The sequence below is a fragment of the Phoenix dactylifera genome, chromosome 8, assembly GCF_051530095.1.
Source record: "Phoenix dactylifera cultivar Ajwa chromosome 8, Ajwa_hap1_PhDact_Kaust_v1.1, whole genome shotgun sequence".
Lineage (NCBI taxonomy): Eukaryota > Viridiplantae > Streptophyta > Magnoliopsida > Arecales > Arecaceae > Phoenix > Phoenix dactylifera.
In genome coordinates this window covers 32,291,502-32,303,661 of record NC_143197.1, presented here as the reverse complement: position 1 = coordinate 32,303,661, position 12,160 = coordinate 32,291,502, and the positions used below count along the sequence as shown (strand labels likewise).

Sequence of the window (12,160 nt, the reverse complement as noted above, 5' to 3'; positions counted from 1 at the left end):
CTCTTACCATTTGGTATAAATGCGCACACATTTTTCACTTAGCCAAGAGATCTCCCATCTCGTACCGCATCTCTTTGATCATTGTTTTCCTTGGGTCGCTGGCATCGGAACGGCTACGAATTTCCTGATGTCACAGAGAAGCGAATTTTAGCTGGAGAGGCCTTACCTTGATCACCTATCTCTAGCTCCGAGCTTGAAACCCTGAACCCTCATGCTCTATTGTACTTGAATTAGCTTGGGTTTGACATCCACCATCCGATCCTGCAGTGCGGATTGCAAGTGAACAGTGTCGGGTACACAACCATGTGGCAGATGCCCATTCCAGAAGGCTCCATACGACAATTCATACATTTCAGCTCCCATGATGTTCCAATAAGCTGTCGCTATCTACTGCTTTCATGCACCACATTGTGCAAGGAGACCATCCATTGATAAAGATCTATAGCAGTTACTGCTTAAGCAGTAGTTGTATAATTTTATTGTACAAAGCAAGTTCCCCTTTTTATTCTCAGACAAATCCCGTCAGGAGTGCAAAGGCTGCAAATGTAAGTACATCAAGTTTTGTTCGACTTTTACCCTGCTGCAACAAATGGCAGAAAAGCGTTACACAATCCAAGGGGCGCCAAATATGTCGGAGTTCTTAAACTTCTGAAGGCTCCAAATACGTTTTTCATTGGTTCATTTCTAAGTCCAACTTTGTCCATGAAGCAAATGACAGAGCCATCTATTTTGCTTTTCCCTTGCCCTTTCCCTGGTGCTTCTTTGCTTCCAACTTGGCTTGTATTCTCGCAGCAGCTGCAGCCTTTGCCTCTTCTCTCTTTTTTTTCTCTTCCTCTTTGAACGCGGCTGCCATCTCCCTCTGCTTCTTTAATTCCCTGATTGAGATAAATACTGTCAATAGGCCAGCATCATTAGCTACCTGCACAGTAAGTTACGAATGCCTTCGCAACACATAAAAGAATCCAAAAACTCAGTCCATGCCACTCCGAGGCAATGTAAGTTCACAAGCCAAGCTGCAGCATCAATCTTACTGAAACGCAACCTAATCAACACCTTTCAGGCTTCTACCAATATAGGTCATGGATATTGCAAAATTAAAAATGATAAGTTTTCACGGGGCTTTAGATGGTACATCTACTACTCAGAGATATGTGCCTTCTGCTCATTAAATGGGATGTAACCTCAATAATATGGTTGGAACAGCACCGATGCATTCACCAAAGATTTGTTCATATAAGCATTCTGATGAGACTGGAATTTCTGGAAGATGTGAACTGATAAGCAAGTTGAATATGCATGCAATATCCCGTTTGGCCACCACTGTGCCTCATATGACATAGCAACACAATTCCAGATTTAAAGCAGATATCAATGCAGCAGGAATTGATAGTGCCACTTACTCAAGCCTTGCCTTTTCATCTGAAACACTACCAAGACTGGCACCTTTCCGCGGTCTGCAAGCCACCAGTTCCACCTCAAAGATCAGAGTTGCACTGCACCTCCCAAATTCTGCTAGTTAGCTTTACAGTTCATGGGTTCCCAGTAATAAAAATAGAGGTGCCAAAGGGATATGAGAGGGAAGTAAAAACATGGGCATTACTTTGGTGGTATATCTGGAGGAGAACCAGCACTTCCATAGGCATAGTCTGGCTTGCAAATAATTTTTGCAACCTCCCCAACCTTGAACAATCCAATGAATAGATGGCTATGTAACTAAATGTCTCAAACAAAAATCAAGAAAACCTCATTAATCTAGCCATAATGTTTAGTTTACCTTCATAGTTCTCATTGCTATATCCCAGGCCTTGATAACAGAGCCCTTCCCAAGCTCAAATGAGAAAATAGTATTGTCTTCATGTGTGGTATCAAAAATTTCACCAGTGTCAGCAAGGGTGCCTTCATAATGAACTGCCAAGTTCAGACAATCAAGATACTGAATTCATTAGCAAGGAAAAGTGGCCAAAAAACTAACATTCCTCCCTTATCAGGCAGAATATCACAGTTGATCACAAATCTTCATATATGCCCTAGAGAAAGGCGTGCCGCCAAAATTTACAGCCTTGAGAAGGCCATCTGATGTATCCATAATGATTCTACAACTTTTGGGTTTCTACAAATGTGGATCTGACATGCAGACAAATCCCTAACTCAAACATGCACTGCTGCTTTGTACTAGACCCCCAACATCACCCATTCAGGCTTCTCAGAAATCTGTGAAATCAGAAGGGTTCAAGTATTTCCATCATCGAAAAAAGGGTTAACTACTCGGAAGAATATCATGGTTAGTGGCATTAAAATCTGATGGCTGCTGTACCTCCAAAGGTCATGATTAACCTTTGGGCTTCAATACACAAAGGCCAAATAGGATTCTGATGTCTATAACAAAGATTACTCATGAGATTTTTGATAATAATGCATCAGATCATAGAGAAGACACATAATTATGAGTTAGACAATTTGGTCAGCATTTGCAATCATGCACAAAAGCTGACCGAAAGAAATTATAGCAGGAAAAACTGAAAACAGAAAAATAGCCTACAAAATGTATTGAAACCTAACTCCCAAGGCAACGGCATCAAGTTATAGACATTCATAGCATACAGAGGTAACAATTGGACTTATTGGGATTTTCAGATTTCAGCGATGGAATGCAACAACATAGATGTTATCATATTCTACAAGAAGTCTGGAAAATATTATATGGAATTATGGACAGAATATATACCACCTCTATGTAAGTAGGAATCTGCATGTAGAGTAATCAGCATTGACAAAGGATATATTTAAAGGCAGGAACAACTAATTCAGCAGAAACAAAGTCTAACATGTGATTGACTAAATAAGATGCATAGCTAAGCTCCGATAAGGTTTCTCCTGTGCTGTCATCATAAGATTCTGTTGGTTTATACTAGGTCACATTATAAACGCTGCAATCGATTAGATAGTTTATTTGCATGCCTACTCAAATGATCACCGCTATTTCAAAATGGCTAGACAAACAACAAAATAAGTGCTTATCTGGAAATAAAATCACGTTTGCATGTGTACATGCGTGTGCATGAGGGCATGAGAGAGAGAGAGAGATCATGGGGGATGCAATGAAAAGAATGAGGATCGGCAGAAATAGGAGCCTGACAATTTCCTTTTTATACATAAAAACATCATGAAGGCTTGTGACAGTAAGTTGTCAAAGATTGCTTCCCATTAAATGTCTGGTTAACTTCCAGAAAGCATTTCCTTGGCTAAGGATCAGAAGCAACCGCTTTGCAGGTAACAGGATATTACAGACACCTCATTTAAGGTTGACAGTTATATTCTTTTCAATCAACAAACATGATGAATAGGTTATAAGTGCAAGCAAAACTCGTTCTTTTGTCTTCAGGTTCTCTGTTAAGAAAGGAAAGCAAAGGGACTAGAAAAGAACTCAATTTGGTCCAGAGATTGGCTTGTCTTTAGAAAGTCCTCATCACTTTACCGATATAAGTGGAACAAGAAAACAGATTCAATGACAAGATTCAAAAGGTTTAGACAAGATCTCAGTCTTCTGACACAAGCATCATGTCAGATTGGAATTAAATTGTTTTCAAAAAAGCATATATCTTATTTTCTAATGTTAAGATATGCATGCATCAATTTTGAGAGTTATAAAGTTCTGGAAGAGTAAATACATATACAAGAAATCCGTTGATATTTTTGGGTAGAACAAACAAACCACAAGCTGACATCCATGGCTTGCCATATCGTCCACCAAAACCACAATAATCTAGCTATAAAAGTGAAAAAGGAATGCTCCCTTTTAAATTCCCTATCATCCTCTTCACTAAGCTCTGATGTACTCGACAAATTGATTATCCATTCAATCCTGCATTATTCTCAACTTGCTTTTACCTTTAATAAACTGATTTTACAAACAAGAAAGACAAGAAAACCCCAAAACTCCAATTATAAATTGCTTGTAGGCACCGAAAAAGGAAAGAGGAACTTTAACTTTTAAAAATCACGATCAGCTTTAAAAGAAACCAAGTGCAAACAACAGAGCAGAAGGCTGAGGCACAATTGTTCATGAAAATTAAAATCAAGGAAAAGAAGGCTGACAAACTCAAAACACGATAAAGGGTGAGTGGACAAAACTGTTTAATAAATCTCCAAGAATATATACACCAGGGACGGGAAGAAATGGTAGTAGAATAAGTTTCAGAGTGAAAGTTAATGAAAGTGATGAATCCTTAAGTGGTTTACTTATTCAGGGAAATAGGGGCTCAACCTAGTTGCAAATATGGCTATGTTCAACAGAAGCATTGAAGAGCACGATGACCATGTGGAGATGCTCAGTGTTTTTTGCATGAGTCAATGGCATTCCGTTGACCTTCCCTTCATGGACACTATTGACATGAAACAGTACATGCATGTAATAATAATTAACAGTATGCAGCTCTTACAGGCATAACTTGTGTCACTAGGTAAAAAGCACATTTAAGGCCGATGGTTTTCTAGTTTTGAGTACTTTAGCATGGGTTTCAAAAAAACAAGCTCAAAGTTTGAACTTGGCACTAGAATAGGATTTGGACCATAAAAGGAGCTGTTTTCCTCCTAGATTAATTTCAACAAACCAGCGCAGCTGTAAGTTTTAAGTTATCCTGCAATGAGAAGAGACCTCCATTGAATAGTTGAAATATATGAGTTATTTATTTATTTATTCAATTTGGTACATTCATGTGTTAATTTTTCTTGGCATATGAACCTACAGAGTTGAAACAAGAGTTGACAAAATGACCTATGGAAGTGGGAAATACAATTAGAAGGTTGGCAAGAATATGCATAACTAGTAGATCTTCAAAGTTTTACCAATAGAACTTCAAAACCTCATGTTGTTTTGTTCCCTTTAAGAAAAAAGAGAAAAACGATCCATACAACTTTACCTCATTATCGTAGTTTGGATATAATCAAGTCATAAATTGTAGAGGGGTTTAAATTGGATTGTGGATCAAACTATGGATAGTAAAATTTTTCTAATTCCTTGGAACATAATGAAGACATAAAATTGTGAAAACTGAAAAATGCATAATCATAAAGTAGAAGAATGAAGATGAAAGCCACATATATCAGAAGTGGTAGTTTCCACTATCTAAGCCCATATATAACATATGTCTTATGATCCAAGATATTGTATGATTCATTAGACAAATCTATCTTATCATCATAATTGATCCTGATCCAAGAATAACATCCAGACTGTCCAGGGCCATTTTTTTTCATCTAGACAGTAAGATCCGCATTGTGGATTATAAAATTTTAAAAATAATGTGCCTCATTGTCATATTACAAACTCTACATAATTGTCAAAGTAACATAGTTTCTCAATTTCAGATTTGAAGTTCCACATTTGCTGTTATTTTCTTCCCTATTATCAAGTTCAGATAAGGAGCAAAGCTGCCCAATTAAGTCAAACTGCCTAAAGAACAGTTTTAGTTATAGTATGCTTGTATAAATAAAGAGATAAAATATGCTAATTCTGTTATACCTTGAAGGCTGAATGTCTCAATTTTCATTTTGTGGAGCTAACATTACCAAAATTCAATCTGTTTGCTAAAAAAACAAGTAAATGAAAGCAGAGACATGTCAATACCATCAACAAGGGAAAGGTTCTCTGATGGTGCAATTGCGTCATCTCTGGCTTTCCTTATAACTCTCTTGACTACACCTCCATCCCCAGTCAAATCTACTGCATCATCCATGGCTATGTACTTTCAGAAACCTGTCAAAAAAGAAAACAAAAAAAGGAAAAAAGTAAAATTAAGGAATATCATGCAAAAAGAAGGTCCACCACACAAAAGACACACACACACACAGAGAGAGAGAGAGAGAGAGATGCACACATGCATAGAGGCACCCAAGTAGACCTGGACATACGTATGCATGTTTAGGCCTGGAAAAGCTTGGCTCTATGCAATCAACGAGCCATAAGAAATAATAGTAGTTTGTATTGCTTCATGTGCATATAGATGAACAACACTAGTGGAGTGTCATTTGGACCAGAGAAATAACTGAAATACTCAGTCGCCACATCAAACAACATAACTAGCACAACTAATCAAGGAACCCAATCTCTGTAGCATTTGAGTTCTTGATTCCCCTTATATCGTTCAAGCTTCTCCCTTGATCATTCAATATTATCAAATGCCAGCTTTTCCAACCCCTTTGTAGTATCATTTGAGTTCTTGATTCCTCTTAGGGCTTGTTTGGATAATCCTGCTAGATCCTTAGGATTGGAAATATGGCTTCTAGTATTATAGAATATAATGCCTGGCCCAGCCCATGTTAACTGGACCTTGCCTAGCCCATTCCTACAGGGAGAAGAAAAAAAAAAAAGACTTGTTGAGGGGTTTTTTTCTCCTATGGGATTCGGGCCAACCCACTCCAAAGCTATTCCTAGAAATTCAATGAATATAGGCCTGCTCTGGCCTGTGATCCTGTGTCTAGTTGGATTGCATAGAATTATCCAAACAGCCCCTTATATTGTTCAATACTAACAGAGGTTAAGCTTCTTTCTGTATCACTTATCAGATGCTAATCTTTTCCAACCCTTCCTAAACTTCCACTCAATTCTTGTATAGTCCCATGCCCATTTTCCTGATCAGCAGCACATATACCCAAGCCCCTCCATGTAGGAGGTCCAAATTTATTTTTAGTGCGGAAAGCCACGCTAAATTAGTCTTCCATTAACTCATCCTCTTTTTATGTAGCATTTAACCTTTTCAATGAATTTCTATCTAACTATCTCCTCCTTATACCAAATGCTACCCTTAATAATCTAATCTCCGTGTGCATTTTATGTGCGAATGCTTGCTCTATTGCCTAAATTTCAGCCCAATCAACAAGTATGGCATCATATTACCTTGTAAGCTTTGTTCCTTCAGTCTTTCTAGCATGTTAAAAGACCAAAAACTTGGTAATATGTTTGTTTTAACTATAGTATCTTTTGCCAACAACAAACTAGAAATTTCATAGCCCTGAACAATATTTATTTGATGAATGAGAAAAAACAATATTGAATGAGTGTAATGCTATCACTATCAGATTTGTAGCCATTCTTGGTTATCCTATGGGGATAACTCCCTGACACAAAATACATGTTTTCTAGAAGAATTCATTATTACAATGAAAAAAGAAGATGCCATTCAGGTAGGAAACTCAACTGTGGAAAGAAGTTAAAAGATAATAAGAGAATTAAAGAGGAAAGACATACAATTGCCAATGAGTATGACAGAAATGAGATAGTTTAAAAAATAAATGCAAAAACTTTTAGGTATTTCTTAGTACAATAAGAACGAGTTGTTTAAGTAATGATTATTTAACATCAACTAGAATATAAATTGGTATTGTCTTGTAGTGATAAGAACCGATAATGCTGAAATACATCATAACTCATCAATAAGGCGGAAATTAAAAAAAAAGGCCAATTGTCTGAACATTATTGAAAGAACAGGTAATAACACTATCAATCAATTAGTAGTAACTATCACATATACCTTGAGTCCACAATTTAATGTAGGTTCTAAAACGAGAATACAATTACATGAATAATCAGGATTAGAATGTTTTGGACAAAATATTTTCTTTTGGAAGAAATATAAAAAAATATACTATGATATTTAGAAGTTCTAGACAGTATGTTTTGTTTGGGATAGAATTTCAAACCATAAGAAGTAGGGACATTACATTAAACCGAACAAGATAGGACCTTCTTGATATTCAATTTGAGCAACTCCACAGCCGCCTCAGGCACCATCTTCCATTACAGCCTACAGCTATAACGATGGTAGAATTTATGAACCACACAAGATTCAAGTACAAAATATGCTACATCAACTACTACTCATTGAATGGAGAAATTATTGCATGCACTGCATGCATCAGCTGGCGATGCATTGCGCCAATCACCGAGGTGCATTCCTATGAGTTCCGCTCATCTTGGTGATTGGCCCATAAGAATGTGCCTCGGTGATTGGCAGCCATGCTGGAGCATGCAATTCTGGCAATAATTTTTTTATTGGACGGCCAAGCAATGGCCTAGACACTAGTTCCCAACTAATAAAGCTCTCACCTTAAAAGTCAACTTCCTTCAATTTTTCCTGTCAAAATCACCAATAATTACAATCTTATTTTCCTTCTTTTCCATCATCCAAGAATCTTAGGTCTTCACCCAATTACGGTCAAAGTAAGATTCATGCAAGGATGCCCGTCGAGTATCTCATGTGAAAATACACAAACCCCGTCAGCAACCTTCAGCTGCATGTCTTGCGAATGCGTTTTGACTCGTGGCCCTGCATGCCCTCACACAACCCCGCGACTACAAGGTCAGATTAAGGATAGCTATAGGGTATTTCTCGTTGGCGGAATCCTCATCATGATTCATAGTCTTTACGTCGGCCAGGCCAGTACTGAACCGGTCCTTCACTGCTCCTAAGGCCCTTCATTTCTGATGGTACTGGGTGAAATTTTGCTTCTTTATCACCACCTTCTTTAAAGTTTAAACTTTAAACCCTTCTCCTCTCAACCCCACTCCTAAATTTTCCGTCCGGTCTTATCCGCCGCACCACCTAGATCAAAAAAGAAGGAATCAATCGGAACAAGAATTCGCAGATATATATATATATATATATATATATATATATATATATATATATATATATATATATATATATATATATACATACATACAGAGAGAGAGAGAGAGAGAGAGAGAGAGAGAGAGATGCTTGTGGTATGGAAAGTTATGAATAAAATTCTAAGTCATATAGCACCCGGAGAAAGGGAAAACGAAAAGGCCAACACAAAATTTTCGATCAAGTGCCGTTTTGATCAATATTTTAACTTAATCGCGCAACAAGAACAACACAAACGCACGCAAAAAAAAAAAAAAAGGAAAAAGAAAGGCAACAAGCACAACAAGCATAAAAAATGTTAAAAATGATTCCAAAACCCTAATCGCCGTGAACTACTACGCGATCCACAACAAGTGAATTCGAATTACCAACCGATCGAAATTTGAACGGAAAAAAAGGGGAAAAAACGCAAAGAAGCCAAGAAGGAAGGATTGCCTACCGCCGCGGATCCTTCTTCGCACCCCTCCCTCCAAGATCGCGAGACAGACGACCGATCTAGTCGTCGATCCCTTCGAAGAAGTACCGATTAGCGGGCCTCGATATATATCAATCCACCACGAGCCGAATCGCCCAGAAAGATGAGAAGAGAGGGGGAGGTTTCCTTTCTCTTCGCTTCCCTTCCCTTCCTCGAAAGAAAGAGAGCTTGGAAGAGGAGAGAGAGAGCTCTCGCTCCTCGGCGATGGCGTCTAGACGAGTAGGAAGAGCCTGGAAGAAAGAAAGAAGGCGACCCGCGGACTTCGACCCTATCCAATCTAAAACCATTCCAACTTCTAACGCAGCAAGCCCTCGGGCCATTCGCCGCTTCTCTTCCACCGCGTTCGCATCCCATATCCGCCGTTCCTATCTCGTCGCGCTGCTGCCCGATCTCTGTGATTCGTGCTGCAGTTTGTTTATCCATGATCGGGTGCGTCCGGTTCTCCATCAGAGATTGGCTCGACTACGTGATGCTCTTGTGGGCGCCAGGCAGGATGGCCTCGCCAAGGGCTGCGACATCGAAGCAGGCCAATGTGGTGGCAAGATGGCTCGCAGACCAGGACAAGGAGACAGGGTGTAACTCGGGTTGGCTTTTTAATTTTAAAATTATAGTACTTATAGCTTAAGTTTTCGGTAAAGTTCAACCCAGACTTCCTTTACAATAAGAGAAAATAGTTTGAATACTTCCCCACAATATATACCATTTAGACAATAAAGCCAATACCGGTACCATTATATTGTTAAATTCGGAGGCCGATTTAGCATATCAAATATAGGTACGTCTCCTATGCCGCATATTAATACTAAGCTAGTGCAGTATAGTATATTCCGTACTATTCGATCCGGTACGGTATATGTTGGGATCAATTGATTACTGCTATCTGTTAGAATATGGAAAGAGTGAAATATTTGAATTTTTTTTAAAAAATCAAGTTTTATTTATTGTGTTTTGCAGAATATCTTGTCAGCCTTCTTTAATTGAAGTATCCATGTTCAAAGGAGCTGTTTGATCCTTATCTAAAATTTTGGAGTAACCTCGCAACATCGGTGCGGAACGTTGAAAGACGTTAATCTATCTTTTTAAAAGAAGGCTGACTCACATCAGGATAAGAACTTATATAGTTGCACACTGAAGATACAAAGATTTTTCAAATCACTTACAAAATTGTTTAGCTTATTGAATAGTTTACTTACAAACCACTATTTTTTTGTAAAAGATTTTTATTGCTCTTTTGTGTTTTTCTTTTTTACAAATTCTTTTAAATAGTTTATGTAAACTTCAGTTTTCTAATAAAAGCCGGGTGGCTAAGTGGCTTTGCCTTCCTCTTCATAAATATATATATATATATATATATTTATTAGAGTTCAATGACCTTTGATGCCCTATGATGAGATCTAAATATGGAGTTTAGATTGTATACCAAATGCCTTCCATGGCATGTAGTTGAGATTAATTTGTTCGCATATCCTTATTTTGGCCTCCAAGATTAGATGGATAATCAAAGATGGCAAATCTATCAGTGTGCTCAATGATCCATGGGTCTCTCCAGCATCTCTAGCGCTTCTTCCTCCTACCTCTCATGGTGCAATCTTGGAGAATCAGAGGGTCTGTGACCCTATTGTTCAAGAAGAAAGGAAATGGAACAGTGCCCTCGGGGCTCATGTATCTGGGGAGATCTTGGCTTCCAAAATCCTCAGTGGCGATTCCGTTTTTCAGCTTTCCTTATAAGCTCGGATGGGAAGGTTCTCCTTCAACGCATGTTCGTATCGATGAGTTATATAAACTGTTCAGGGTTGACTTGATTAGATCCTATGACGTTGCTTGGTTGGAGAGGACTGACATGTCCAAGGGCAGCTCTCTTCCTTTGGAAAGTGGTGCGGAAGCGTCTCTCCTGTTACCATGTGATGCATCATAGAAGTGCCCGAATCCCTCCTTACTGTGATCTTTGTTCTGAAATTGAGAAGACTATTGAGCTTGTCTTGATGGGTTGTCCAGGCCCTCCAGGGGCCCCGCCTGTCTGGAGAATGGTTTCTTTTTATGAGACGATCCTTATCAGCTCTTCTTATCTGAACTCCTTCGCAAATGCTTAAAGCTGGTATTCTACGAGGTAGTTGCGACCTTAAGGTGACATTCTTGTGTTATGCTGCATATCATATATGAATGGTTAAGCATAGGACAATGCTTGATGACATTGATCAAAGCCATCAAGTGATCTTTATAAAGGCTTTGATTCAAACTAGTGATCCAATCGGGAAGAAGAAAGATTTTTTTTAACCCGTTCAACTCGGATCTCTAAAAATAGATGAAGGAATCTCAAAAATAGAGGTTAAGTCCTCTTTTCTTTCATTAATGATTAAAAAAAAGAGGTACATAGCCTCTATTTATAATGTGAGGTTCGCCCTAACACAATTTGGGTCGGAATTCTCTTTCTAATTTTAATAGGACTGTTTTTTCTAAAATAAACATCACTAATAGAAATCTTCTAAAAAAAGCTAAAAAATATCGAGGAGATAGATCTTGATTTCTATATCAACTCTGTCTTCCGTCGCTCCACTTGATTCTTCTCGTTTAGAGAGCTACGTCTGGTCAGAGTCTTACCTAAAAAGAAAATTTTTAGTTTGACCAGCCTTTTTTAGGGTCTAAACAATAGAATTTCATCCCAATTCAAAGTCCTAGTTATAGATTTTGAAAATATACCCAATTTCAAAAAAAGGATCATCTCAACGGGTATCGTATGACTAAGATCTGGCCTCTGAAAGTTTGGCATACGACTCGACTGTCCGATATGGTGGATCTTGTTTCTGAACTCTGTTCAGCCCTGCTCGTTAGTGACCAAAGTGATCCATATTGAGTTTGGTGATTCTCTTAAATATTTGTAGTGGCCAAAGTATTGCACATCGAATTTGGTGATTTTCTTGAATACTCATAATGGCCAAAGTGATCCATATTGAATTTAGTGATCCTTTTGAATATTCAAAGTGGCCAAAGTGGTATACATCGAGTCCGGTGATCCTCCTAT

At 38.2% G+C, this 12,160-nt stretch overlaps 1 protein-coding gene across 5 annotated transcripts; it reads right to left on the bottom strand.

Moving 5' to 3' along the window:
- Positions 1-408: 408 nt before the first annotated feature.
- On the bottom strand, positions 409-9,480 carry LOC103704158 (FKBP-like peptidyl-prolyl cis-trans isomerase family protein). 5 transcript variants are annotated; one of them, XM_008787344.6, is made up of 8 exons: positions 9,106-9,466; positions 8,105-8,600; positions 7,742-7,808; positions 5,627-5,755; positions 1,775-1,908; positions 1,601-1,680; positions 1,401-1,493; positions 409-875 (listed from the first exon to the last, which is right to left on the bottom strand). In XM_008787344.6, the coding sequence occupies exons 4-8, from the start codon at positions 5,733-5,735 to the stop codon at positions 725-727; spliced, it is 567 nt and encodes a 188-aa protein (XP_008785566.1). In that variant the 5' UTR covers positions 5,736-5,755; positions 7,742-7,808; positions 8,105-8,600; positions 9,106-9,466; the 3' UTR covers positions 409-724. The 5 variants fall into 5 exon arrangements, with proteins under 5 accessions (XP_008785566.1, XP_008785565.1, XP_089781259.1 ...); XM_008787343.6 differs by having other exon boundaries at positions 7,720-7,808; positions 9,106-9,446; XM_089925133.1 differs by having other exon boundaries at positions 7,720-7,802; positions 9,106-9,405.
- Positions 9,481-12,160: the final 2,680 nt, after the last annotated feature.

Coding starts and splice junctions, on each gene's coding strand:
- LOC103704158 (XM_008787342.5), bottom strand. CDS start 5,735: ATGGATGATGCAGTAGATTTGACTGGGGATGGAGGTGTAGTCAAGAGA. Junction 1,681..1,774: donor TAGCAATGAGAACTATGAAG/GTAAACTAAACA, acceptor GGATTGTTCAAG/GTTGGGGAGGTTGCAAAAAT. Junction 876..1,400: donor GATGAAAAGGCAAGGCTTGA/GTAAGTGGCACT, acceptor TATCTCAATCAG/GGAATTAAAGAAGCAGAGGG.